We start from the raw sequence: 12,227 nt of genomic DNA, 5'->3' as shown, positions 1-12,227 counted from the left end.
AACATTGTTGCAAATCAGTTATCAAGAATAGCCAACATGCCTATTTTCCTCCTTGATAATGATGAAATTGCAGATTAGCAAGTTAATGATAAAGAATTACAAGATTCACAGGCACAAAATAAAACATTTAAATTTCAAAAGTTACTTACTTGCATAAAGTAAAAATTTGTAGTGTGATATGTCTTCTTCTAACATTAGACCATTTAGACCAGTTTAGAACAGATATATTTCAACTACTTGGGCTTGCTCATTTAGCAATCAAATCAACTGTTAACAAAATGACATCCAAATTTAATAAGGCCAAATATCAAAAAGGATATATAAACATGGAGTTGTGCCTGTACTGGTTGTAAAAAAAATAAGCTTTCATGTCATACAAAGCCTGAACTAGGAACTTATCAGCAGCCTGATGAACATTTTGCCATAGTTCACATTGACTTAACAGGTCCGTCTTTCACCAACTGATAATTTTATGCACTGCTTGACTAAAATTGATCACTACACTGGTTGGATCCTTTACGTCACATAATAGCAGAAAGCGTTGCATGAGCATTTTTATGAAAGTTTGATCACTCATTTTGGAGTTTATTACCATGTTATTATGGATTGCGGAGCAAAGTTTACTTCTGAACTATTTTAAACCTCGGCAATTATATGTGGAGTCAAATTTCAACACACAACTTCCTATCATCGAAACAGCAAAAGCAAAACTAAGAGATTTCATTGATGTGGTGTTGGTGTATTTAATTATGGCAAAGCTCACTAGGGCTATCTGCCTAAGGGGAGGGATGCCTTCGTGGAGGACTTTCTAAGGGAAACTGGCTCGTATACACGTTACACATGGGGAAAAACCACGAAAACACCCATGCAGCCAGCCCGTTCGCGGGATTCGAACCTCGGACCGAACTACCAGTGTTCAGCGACTTTACCGCTCGGCCGCTGGTGGGCGAGATTTCATTGAACTTTGAAAGCTACTATCAAAAGTCCTAATTTCATTAGGTGGTCTGAACCCATTCGAAGAATCTTTTTAAGTCTTACGCAGCATTAAAAGAATATTCTGGATATTCTATTGCACAAATGGTCTGTATGAAAACAATCAAACCTCCTAGAGAACTTTTTGATAAACAGTTCCGAAAACACCTCAAACATTCTAGCATAAATTACAAAAACAAAGGGAGCTGTTCAAGCCCTTGGCGGTACAGCTAAAAATGATTACTTAAGTTTTTGCCCATAAAGATCTGTATGTGTATACTCATGTCTTCTTAAGAACTAACAGAGTCAAAAAACTGTTAGAACCTAGTTACGAAGGACCCTTCAATGTAAGTATAGGAACAGAAAAATACTTCCTGTTACAAATCAAAGGTAAGGAAGTAAATATTTAACTGACAGGCGATGAAAGCCTGGAGCCAGAAATTATTCGACCACTACCTTTGGACATATTTGCCAAATCATGGAGTTCAGTGACTCATTTGGATTTTGAGTATGTGCTCCAAAACAGCATTTTAGGAGGTCTGGATGCGACAGTGAGTTAAAAATTGGTTTGATCATATCCATGACTGCCAGTGGTAAGGTTTCTTTATGGCGAAAATCCATCACAACACCTTTCACAGAAGCAATCTGGTATTTGCACCATGAGGATTCACTAGTTGGAAAAAAATTATGCAGTGGTTCACTGTCTGTAGATCGAGTATAAAAATATAAAGCCCAGATAGCATTTCACATATTTTAAATATTCGCCAGATAGCATTTTAGTGAATCTTCATGCTGGCGAATTGCATTTCCATAATATAATGACAGTCGACTGATCGCACTATCTGTAAGTCGACCCTTTCCAGATAGACTTTTGCCATCTGTAAGCAAAAATGATTCTTAACGCTTTCCAGAAGCATGTTTACAAGCATTATCAGCCATTTTACCGAGGAGTGCACAGTAAGGTAATAAATTAAAGTAAAATCTTCCAATTATATTTAAAAATCACTTGCAAACTATACTAAAATCACAACTAAATGACCATAAGTGATGAAAATAATAAGTGGAATGATATAAATTACTGTCAAAATATAATCACACGGAAGCAAAATAGAACCATGAAACAAAACAACAGTTAAGAATAATTAAGACACAATAACACGCCGAACAAATACTAATTCAGAAGTCAAACAACAAAAATCAGAGTTATATTTATAAAATTTTCACAGCACTAGTTTCAATGGTTTTATCGAACCATCATACTCAGCTGCAAAACCGTAAATGAACAAGATAGGAAATAATGGTTAGATAAGATAAGAAAGCCTGGACAAGAATAAGCAAGTGGCGCCATCTGTTGGTGAAACCAGAACTAAAACATGATTTCTTTAAAGGCCGAAGGCAAATTTGGATTGGAATGGGGATCGTTAACTAGAACAGAAAGATTTTTATGAATGTGAAATGCCTTTAGAAAATAAAGTTCTCCAATAGAAGATGTTTTTTGAATAATTTTGGCAGCAGAAATATTGAAAGTGTGATTTTCGGACCAACAATGTTGAGCAATAGAAGACTTCTGTGTTTTGTTTTTTCTAACATATGCCTCATGTTCTTTGACGCGATATTTTAAGGCTCTCTTAGTTTGGCCAATGTAAATTAAACCACACTGGCAAGGAATCCTATAAATACCCCAGGAATTCATATCCAGAATGGGGTCCTTGAGTATGGAACTCGGAATTTTATAGATGGGAGAACAAACGACCTGAAAATTAAATTTCTGCAAAATATGTGCAACTTTATAGCTAATTGATGGAAAGAAGGGAATGACAACAGAATTTTTATAATCTCCTAAAACAAGAGTGTGCCTTTTAGTGTGTTGAGATGAGAATTTTGTAACTGCTTGATTAATAACGTTGGGTGAAAAGCCCCTGTCAATAGCTATTGCTTTTAAATAATTTAGTTCTTCATCAAGGGCTAGTGTGGAGGAGCAAACTTGAAGAGCACGGAAAACATAGGAATAAAATGAAGCTAACTTTTGTTTAGTCGGATGACATGATTTAAAGTGTGGTGGAAGGCAAACCGGTGAAGGTTTACGGTAAACCGTAGTACTGAAGTTGGATGTGTTCCGTGTGACCAGAATGTTAAGAAAGGGAAGAGAATTGCAAGTCTCAAGTTCAAAAGTGAACTGAATAGCAGGATCAATAGAAATCATTGTTGAAAGAACTTTATTCAAATCATCTTTATTACCTTCAAACAGGGTAAAAGTATCGTCTACGTAGCGGAACCATGCCGGGAAGTTTAAAGTTTCAAACAATTTTGATTCATAATAATGCATGTAGATATCAGCCAGGATGGGACTGAGGGGTCTTCCCATGGCTAATCCCTCAGTTTGCATGTAATATTTATTTTGGAAAACAAAATGTGTTTGTTTCAAACAGAGTTGAGTGAGAGAAATTAGCTCATCAATTTCGATGCAAGAGAAATGAAATTTGCGAAGTCTGGTTTCTACGCATCTTAATGCACCCTCTACTGGGACATTGGTGAATACTGATTTTACATCAAAAGAAACCATGAGTAAATTACTAGGAGAAATATTTTAAACTTTTTTCACAAGCTCTATTGAATTTTTTATGGTGTAAATTTTATTGTCTAATAGAGTTGAAAATCTAGAAACTAAATATTTAGGTAATGGATACGGGGCAGTACCTAAATTTGATACAATAGGGTGCAAAGGAATACCACTTTTATGAATTTTGGGAAGAGCATATAATCTGGCACAATTCACAACAGATGGGATAAGCAAATGTTTTAAGTTGCTTGAAATGATTTGCGAAGATTTGATCGCAGTTTTTATTTTTGACAAGTCCGAAGGTGAAGGATCTTTAGGAATCGGATTATATGGTCCTTCGTTTAAGAGTTTAGTGACACTATCGATGTAAGTGTTTTTATCCATGACGACTATCTGGCCACCTTTGTCGGCCTTTGAAATGATAATATCCGGGTTAGAATGGCCCACCAGCGGCCGAGCGGTAAAGTCGCTGAACACTGGTAGTTCGGTCCGAGGTTCGAATCCCGCGAACGGGCTGGCTGCATGGGTGTTTTTGTGGTTTTCCCCATGTGTAACGTGTATACGAGCCAGTTTCCCTTGGAAAGTCCTCCAAGAAGGCATCCCTCCCCTTAGGCAGATAGCCCTAGTGTGCTTTGCCGTAATTAAATACACCACCACCGGGTTAGAATGAATTTCGCGCATTGTAGCTCTTTCTCTCGCAGTTAGATTTGGTTTCAAAGGTTTATTATTGAATGTATTATATAAAATGCATTTTTTTATAACCTGGCTAATTTTTAAGGGAGGAATGACCCCTGAATCATGACACAGTTACTAGTGGGGAAGTAATGTAGAGAGACCATAATTTAATGTTTTTATATAATTATTAAGATTTTCTGCACTGTAATATGATTTAATGTTTTTGCATAGTTATTAAGATTTGCGGTGTGACAATGAGTTCAGTGAAAATAGTTGTTACCTTAGGTGTTCCATGATAATCCTTGTGTAAGCATTATTCTTTAAAAAGCTATGTTATACTATTTTTATGTTAAAAATACATAATATGTAACAATTAAGTAGGAAAGCTGTATAAAAATAATATGCTGTTTTTTAAGACTAAGAAGAAGAATTTCTTTTAATTATGAAACGCTCTGGATGTTTTCTTTTGCTTTTGATCTTCCTTCAATTCCTGCACTGCTTTATAATATTTAAAATACATATTGCAAACAAAAATCATGTAATGAAGGTTAAGACATAGTATCAAAAACATATTTTATTATCATACTGATAGTAGAGGTAATAATATCATTAATTTATTGCGATTTAAATCAATTAATTTCCTGTGCTCTTTCAAATTATAAGGAAAATGCTATTTCAAAGAGAAAGACAATTTAAAAATCTTATGTTATATGGAAAAGCAATAACCTGTTGAACTGTTACAGGGTTCATAGCCACATTTTAGTTAAAAAAATAAGCACCTATAAGCACTTTTCAAGCACATTTTAAGAAAAAAAAAAAATAATAATCACCTGTCTAATTACATACACAACTGCATAATTGAACTTGTAATTTAAAATATGAGAAATGAAGTACTTATTAAGAGAGAATAAGGATTACCTCAACCATGGAAAATAATTACTTTTTTTTTGTTTTTAATTTTAAATAATAGTTCAATTTACAGAACTAGTTTACAATGATAGAGAAAAAAACTATGAAGAACTAAACTATATTACAAGAGTTAATGATGAAATTTCAGTTCATAATAGAGAAAATAAATAATAATAAGGCATATTTATTGTAGTCGCTTGGAATCTAATAATAAATACAATTTATTTTTCCACTCATATTGATATTTAAATAATTTAAATCTAAATTCTGAACATTTTCTTAATTTTTATTGTATATCAGTTTTCTCTTAACAGATATTGCAAGCAAAGCAATTTAAGTAAAAAAGAGAAACATTTCTGAAATCAGAAGACAGAAATTTGCTTCATGCAGTCATCTTTAACAGTAAAAGATTAACTAACCCGCATACTTGGAAATTGGCGAATATTCGGACAGTCGAACGTAACTTGAAGGAGCGGAGGGGGGGGGGGACTGTAGCCGCTCTTTAGATTTTCCCGCTAAATAAATGCTTTTGACATTTCAATATGTGCATCATATAAAAATAAACCAATGGAACTAAAAAATATTCTGCTTAGCAAGCACAGTAAAACTCTTTTAAGTGTTCATAAACAAATCTTGGACTGAACATCAAATTAATTATCTCTGTAAAATATCGCAAACGTTATTGCGCAATATGTGCGCCGTAATTCTTCCCAACGTGATATTACGCAATCGGAATCAACAACTGCCGGTATTGGGAGAATAAAGAACTAAATAACTCGGGTGTTTTTCATTCTAATTTTCAAGAGACAGCGTTAAATTTTCGGAATAGAATAATTCTTCGCTTGGGTTGGTAGACCACAGAACTTTTAGTCCTATTCAATCCAGATTGGAAAGTGACCAAAAGAAGAAAAAAAAAAGGTCCGTTGCTTGTTTTGCATCGAACTGTTACAGTTTCAATATTCAAGATTTTGCGGAGAAAGGGGTGACCTCCCAACCTTCGTATTGCATAATGTATTGGCCAAAAAAAAATGAAATTATTTTGACTATTCTATTACTTTCCCTTTATTTAAGCCATTCCGAATATTATTCCTTAGAAAGCTAATCTGTGTTAAATCACAACCATTTTTGGAAGTTTACTATACTTCAGCAGTTACTGCAACTATGTTATTAAAAACATTCATGCATATGCTCATAATATAAGCATAACAATCATAATAAACACGAATATGAACTGACCAAGCAGAACGAGAATGCAAATTTTTAAGATCTTGATAAAAATTCAAATGTGTGTAGTATTTGGGTGGGAGGAAAAGAATGCCGAATGTAGTGGAATTTTCTACTGCTTTCGCAATTCTTTGATCAATAGAACGAAGGGCACCTGTCTGTACTCTTCGTGCACACCAAAGGTTATGTTAATGCAGAGAAAGGGGGGAAAAGCTATTTCCGGGAGTATGACTCACCATCTGACATTCCATATTAGGAAGAAAAGTGAAAAGTTGTTTATTTAGTTTCGGCTTTGGTACGGGGAAAAATAGCACGTTCAAAAAAAAAAAAAAAAAAAAAAAAAAAGCATTAAAAGCGAAAAATATGCACTAAAAAATAAAGGCTTTAAAGAAAAAAGAAGCACCTATAAGGGCCTTTATATTTTATTTTCAAATATAAGGACTTATAAGCACTTATAAGGACCGCTATGAACCCTGTGTTACTGCTAGCTATTGAACTGTTAACTTTTTCAGCAAAACTTTTGTTTTATTTACTATATCAGGTGTTACAATGAATATTTGCGACAATTACACATATTTTGTTCAAAGCACGTGGAAAAAAAAATGACTACTTCTGGTGCTATGCCAGTGACTACCACTCATAGAACACATCCCTACAAATCAGTTTCTATAGTACTCATGGAAACAAATTTTCTTTTTCAAGCAGAGTGCAACTTTGCATGTGCTGCATTCCCACACTGTTCTTACAATCTGTTTCTTGGTGCTGCAGAGTGCACACCGTCGTGATGTTGTCTTCAATGGCTGATGCTTATTTTCTTGAAGATGAATTGCTGCATCAACTACTGGCTTATATTTCTTGATAGCCATCTAATGAGCTACAAGAAAACTTCAGAAACAGTCAGTCTTCAAAACCACTCACACAAGTGAGTACGACGTTAAATAGAAAAGGTGATTACTGTGGGTAACCACCACCCTTCAAAGAGTTAAAAAGCAAATCATCATAAAACTGTTTGAACGTTAACAATTATGTCCATTGCAATACCAGCACAAAAACAAATTAATTTAGTTTTTCTAAGCACTTCTGGCAAATTTAGGTTAAGCAAAACTATCTGATAACCACTAAATTACAAGAGAAGTTATGAATCTATATTGAATATCCAATCAGTTTTTCCTTTTGTTCTCAAAATTAAAATGATAATAATTGTATACATAATTATTTCACCACAACAACAGTTAAATAAAAACACCATTCTTTGCAATTAGCTATATATATATATATATAGAGAGAGAGAGAGAGAGACAAACCTTCTTTAGAACTTCATTAGCACCATCTATCACATCACTGTAGAGCTGTTGTGGACCTTTAATAACATGCTTCATAATATCTGCAAGTTCAATGAAAAATACATTAATGAATCTAACTATTCATACAATAAATTCATGAAAGATAACTACATTATCCTCTTTATTTGCATTACCAAATTTAAGCAGACACAAATTTACATTTTGTGTCTTTATTTATTACTTTTTATTTACTACTTTTGAGAACCAATGATGAAAAAAATTAAGGACCTACGAGCAAATGGGAACAGAATAAATTCAAGTAAAAATATTATCTTCACCTTTGTAATATCATCCAAAAATAAAAAAAGATCCATTAATAAGATTTATTATTATTGAACATAATTATTACTTCCTCCGTCCCAAATTAGTTGCAACATTTCAGATAAGTGGAGTCATAAGCACCTTTCGATGCAGTTTACTAGTTTGACACCAGTAAAATTATACGGTACAAAGTCCAAGATCCAGATTCATCAGGACTTCAGCGACTCCGGATTTGGGATTTTTCTGGGTATTAGATCATCAGTTTAAAACTAGTAAGATGGCATGTAAAAATTATAAAATTAAAATATGAAATAATGAAGCATTTATGACCTAAAGGGTAACAAAATTTACACACAAAAAAGCTTAATAATTATTTGTTTACTTTATTAAACATTTCTTTCAATGTAAAATGTTTACATTACTTTTTTGTGCTAATATTTTCTCTTTAAATTCTGTAGACAGACATAATTTCTTATTCAGTTACAAAGCTCCATTGTTAAAGTCCTGTAATTGCTGTGTTGAGAATTTTGACTAACTTGTTGATCAAATTTTTTTCGTTTTCAATAACCTCTCTGTCACTTTCTTCACTATCAATAGCGGTATTTTAAGGATCTAGAGCCTTTGCAGTCTGTTAATTGATTGACGATTGGGGCATTGTCATCGCAATGGAAATCTTCTGTTACATCTGCATCATTTATTACCGCTTCTCCACATTCCTTTACAAAATCCATTAATTAGAAAATTTCATCTTTGATTTTGTGAATTCAAAAACCTTCACATTCGCTGCTATCATATTTGTCATCCTCGCCATGAAATATGGTAACTGGCCATAAATTATGCCAAGCATTTTTTAAAAAGTATCTGGAGACACATCCTCTCACAATCTCGTGATGCACTTCAAAGCAGATTTTATGCAAAAATGTTAAAAAAATTCTTGAACAGTCTTGCCATTATTCAAGGAATTTAACATGACTTTAAAAAATTCTACTTTATATTTGCATTCCAGTGCATGCACTATCTGATATCAATAGGCTGAATGATGGACATACATTTTGGAGGAAAAATAATACGGATCAATTATCTTTCACTAAAATTTTAAGTGAAGTATGAGCCGAACAGTTGTCTACAATCTACACAATTTTTGCATCATCAGGTAAACTAACTGAATTCTTCTGAGCCTTGGATATGAAATAATTTTCAAACCAATCAGTCATTAACACTTGAGTTATCCATGCTCCTTTATTTGCACAATATATAATGGGGGAAAATCTTTACTCCTTTAAATGCTTGAGGTCTCATATTTTTTCCAAATATGAAAAGCTTCCATTTGTGCATGCTAAAATTGTTAGTCTCGGTTTGGAATCTTTGACACCAGTTGAAGCCTTTTCTGTAGAGGTAACCAAGATATTTTGTGCTACACTGGGGGAAAGAAACCATTTTTCTGGGCCAATTGATGAAATTCAAATTGCGTTTTTCATGTCCTGAAAGTGTGACTTAGTATTGGTATTATTCAATTATGACAAAGCACACGAGGGCTATCTGCCTAAAGGGAGGGATGCCTTCGTGGAGGACTTTCTAAGGGAAACTGGCTCGTATACACGTTACACATAGGGAAAACCACGAAAACGCCCATGCAGCCAGCCCGTTCGCGGGATTCGAACCTCGGACCGAACTACAAGTGTTCAGCGTCTTTACCGCTCGGCCGCTGGTGGGCAAAGTGTGACTTAGCATATATTAGATTTATATATAGCATTATTCTAACATAGGTATTTTGACACAAAATTGGACTTTTCTGAAATGACATACCAATTTTTTTCCATATTTCGATTCTACAACTCAAATTGTGTCAGAGCAAGCCATTAAGGAGAAAAAATAAATTTTTCCATAAAATTTATAGTATTTTTCTAATTAAAAATTTTAAATTTTATATTTGATTCTTACAATTTTAAAAATAAAATATACGACTAAAATATGAATAACTTTTTAAGAATGTAGGATGTTAAATGCATGTAATGTAGTAACTAAATGTAGGATGACAAAATTGCGTAAAGCAATGGAAACAATGATAAAACTGTTTAAAGCAATGTATGCAAGTCATCCTTAGTTAAAATCTCGGATATACATCTCTCTTATTTATATATCTTTTCTGAACTGAACATTGAAAGGCATGTTAACTGTGGTTTACTGTATTTTCTTTTTTAATATATGCAGTTTTCAAATGCATCGTAGTCTGGGTCACAACGTATTCTTCCAAAAGAAACGCAATTCAAATAAATAAAATTAAACTGCAGAAAATTTATATTAATAAATATATTTAAATTGCGCAGTTCAAATGAATAAATACAAAATTTTAAAACAATTATCTTAAGAGACAATGCAACACAAGCAATTAAAAGTCCAAAAATTTCAAAATTACCTAAAATAGTAGCTATGACTAAAAAATACAGTATAAAGAAAACTATTTGAAAAAGAATAAAGAATGCACCTTTTATTTAAACTACACAGTTTGAATGAGTAAATAGGAATTTTTAAAACAATTATTTGAAAGAAACCATGCAACTTAAACAATTAAAATGAAATAGGAAAAACAATATATATATATATATATATATATATAAAGTAATAACAATAACTATATTTATAATATAAAGAAAATTATTTGAAAGAAGGAACAATGTGTCTTTTTCTCTGCTCACACACAACGTAAAAATGGATACGAAAATAGGTTGCCATATATTAAGAAGTTTGTTAAATGAACTATTCTTGGCGCAACTGAAAAAAAAAAAAAAAAAACCACAAAGATACATCTCTATAAATTTCTTACCAAATTTTACAAAATTTTATATTTAGGCATAATTTGAGTTGCAGAATCAAAATATGTTTAAAAATAGGGGGGTGCAGTGTACATGTTACTAGAAAAGACCAGTTTCATCAGCGTTGTAAATTTCTTGTGGACATAACGTTTCACTATTAATGAGTTCAATAAATTCATCCACAAATAGTTCAGCTGAATAGTATCAGCTGAAGCTTTCTCACCTGAAATTCTTAATTGCCTTATACCATGACAATTTTAAAATTTTGTTAACCAGCCTGTCAAATATGTGCACTCAGTTTTTAGGTTCACTTCTTTGTGAAATATTTCAGCTTGAGCCATTGGCATTTGACCTGTGAATAGCCCGCCCTCGCTCCTACACTGCCTGATCCATTGTTATCACTTTGTCATGATCTTTAGCAAAACGAATAATTTTTCTGTTATTCATTGCGAGTGAGGTGTCAGAAACCACAAAAATTACAAAAATTCAAAAAGCTTCCTTTTCTGTTTTCTTATGCCATATACAGTTGACTTTCCAATGCCATATTCTCGCATAATTTTGAGACGGATATACCTTTATCCATTCTTTCTAGCAATTCCACTTTTTGGTTAATGGACAACGAAAAATGCTTTTAGAAACTCTTTTCGACATAATCAAAAATTCAAACTTTAATTTTCATAAAAGTGCTGTAATAGAAACAGCTTGACAAAAATTATAAGCTGGATCAAATCAGGAAGTTAACGAACAGCACAATCTCCTATATTTACTGAAATTCCTTGGAATCAGTAAAGTATAATTTCAGCTAGATATCTCACCACCTGATGCAGACTCTGCAGGTCCTAAATTCTGCTACCAAGCACTTCTCTAATTTATAAATTTTTGCCGCCCCTAAATTTTGGATCCTAGCATTTTCCATAAATTATAAAAATTTTGTCATCCCTTAATTTTGCTGCTTGGTGCTTTACTAAATTCCAAAAATTTTGTCTTCCCTAAATTGTGCCACCAGTTCTGGGTTTATGTGGAACACAAATCAGTTATTCTTAATTCAAACAGTACTAAATTGCAATCTTTTGGTCTATGAGTATCATTAAAAAAAAAAAAAAAAAAAAAACTTTTTGGCATATGGTAAGTAATTTTTGCTAAATGTTCCCCCCGTCAACATTTCTTAGTGCATTTAATCACTAAGAAACAAGGCCAAACGTAATGTCAACATAACAGGTTACCATACTCTTTATCATTAAATTAACAATATAGAAAATAGTTTGGGCATCATTGCACAAGTCACTACTCAAGTTGTCAAGTGTTGATTAACATGCGATGATGAAAGCAAAACATTTAATGATTCGCCAGGATGACATAAGGGATTTAAAATATTAGGTGGTGAAAAACATTTCAGCTTGAGATGCATGCCAAGCAGATATTGCAGCTACGGAGCCAACTCATTGATCACACCAATTTATTTTAAATTAT

The 12,227-nt window shown here is 32.9% G+C and overlaps 1 protein-coding gene across 18 annotated transcripts in view; it reads right to left on the bottom strand.

Annotated features, from left to right (window-relative positions):
- LOC118201136 (uncharacterized) overlaps positions 1 to 12,227 on the bottom strand; it is a 385,427-nt gene that overhangs the window by 46,395 nt on the left and 326,805 nt on the right. For all 18 annotated transcript variants that reach the window (XM_085825487.1, XM_085825518.1, XM_085825505.1 and 15 more), the window contains one exon: positions 7,645 to 7,724. In XM_085825487.1, coding sequence (XP_085681613.1) covers positions 7,645 to 7,724 — 80 coding nt within the window. The remainder of the gene's footprint in view (positions 1 to 7,644; positions 7,725 to 12,227) is intronic.

Source organism: Stegodyphus dumicola, chromosome 1 (genome assembly GCF_044657685.1).
Source record: "Stegodyphus dumicola isolate Sdum_Otavi_A_Nest chromosome 1, ASM4465768v1".
NCBI lineage: Eukaryota > Metazoa > Arthropoda > Arachnida > Araneae > Eresidae > Stegodyphus > Stegodyphus dumicola.
Note: the sequence above shows the minus strand (reverse complement) of the source record. Positions and strands in the feature narration are given on the sequence as shown.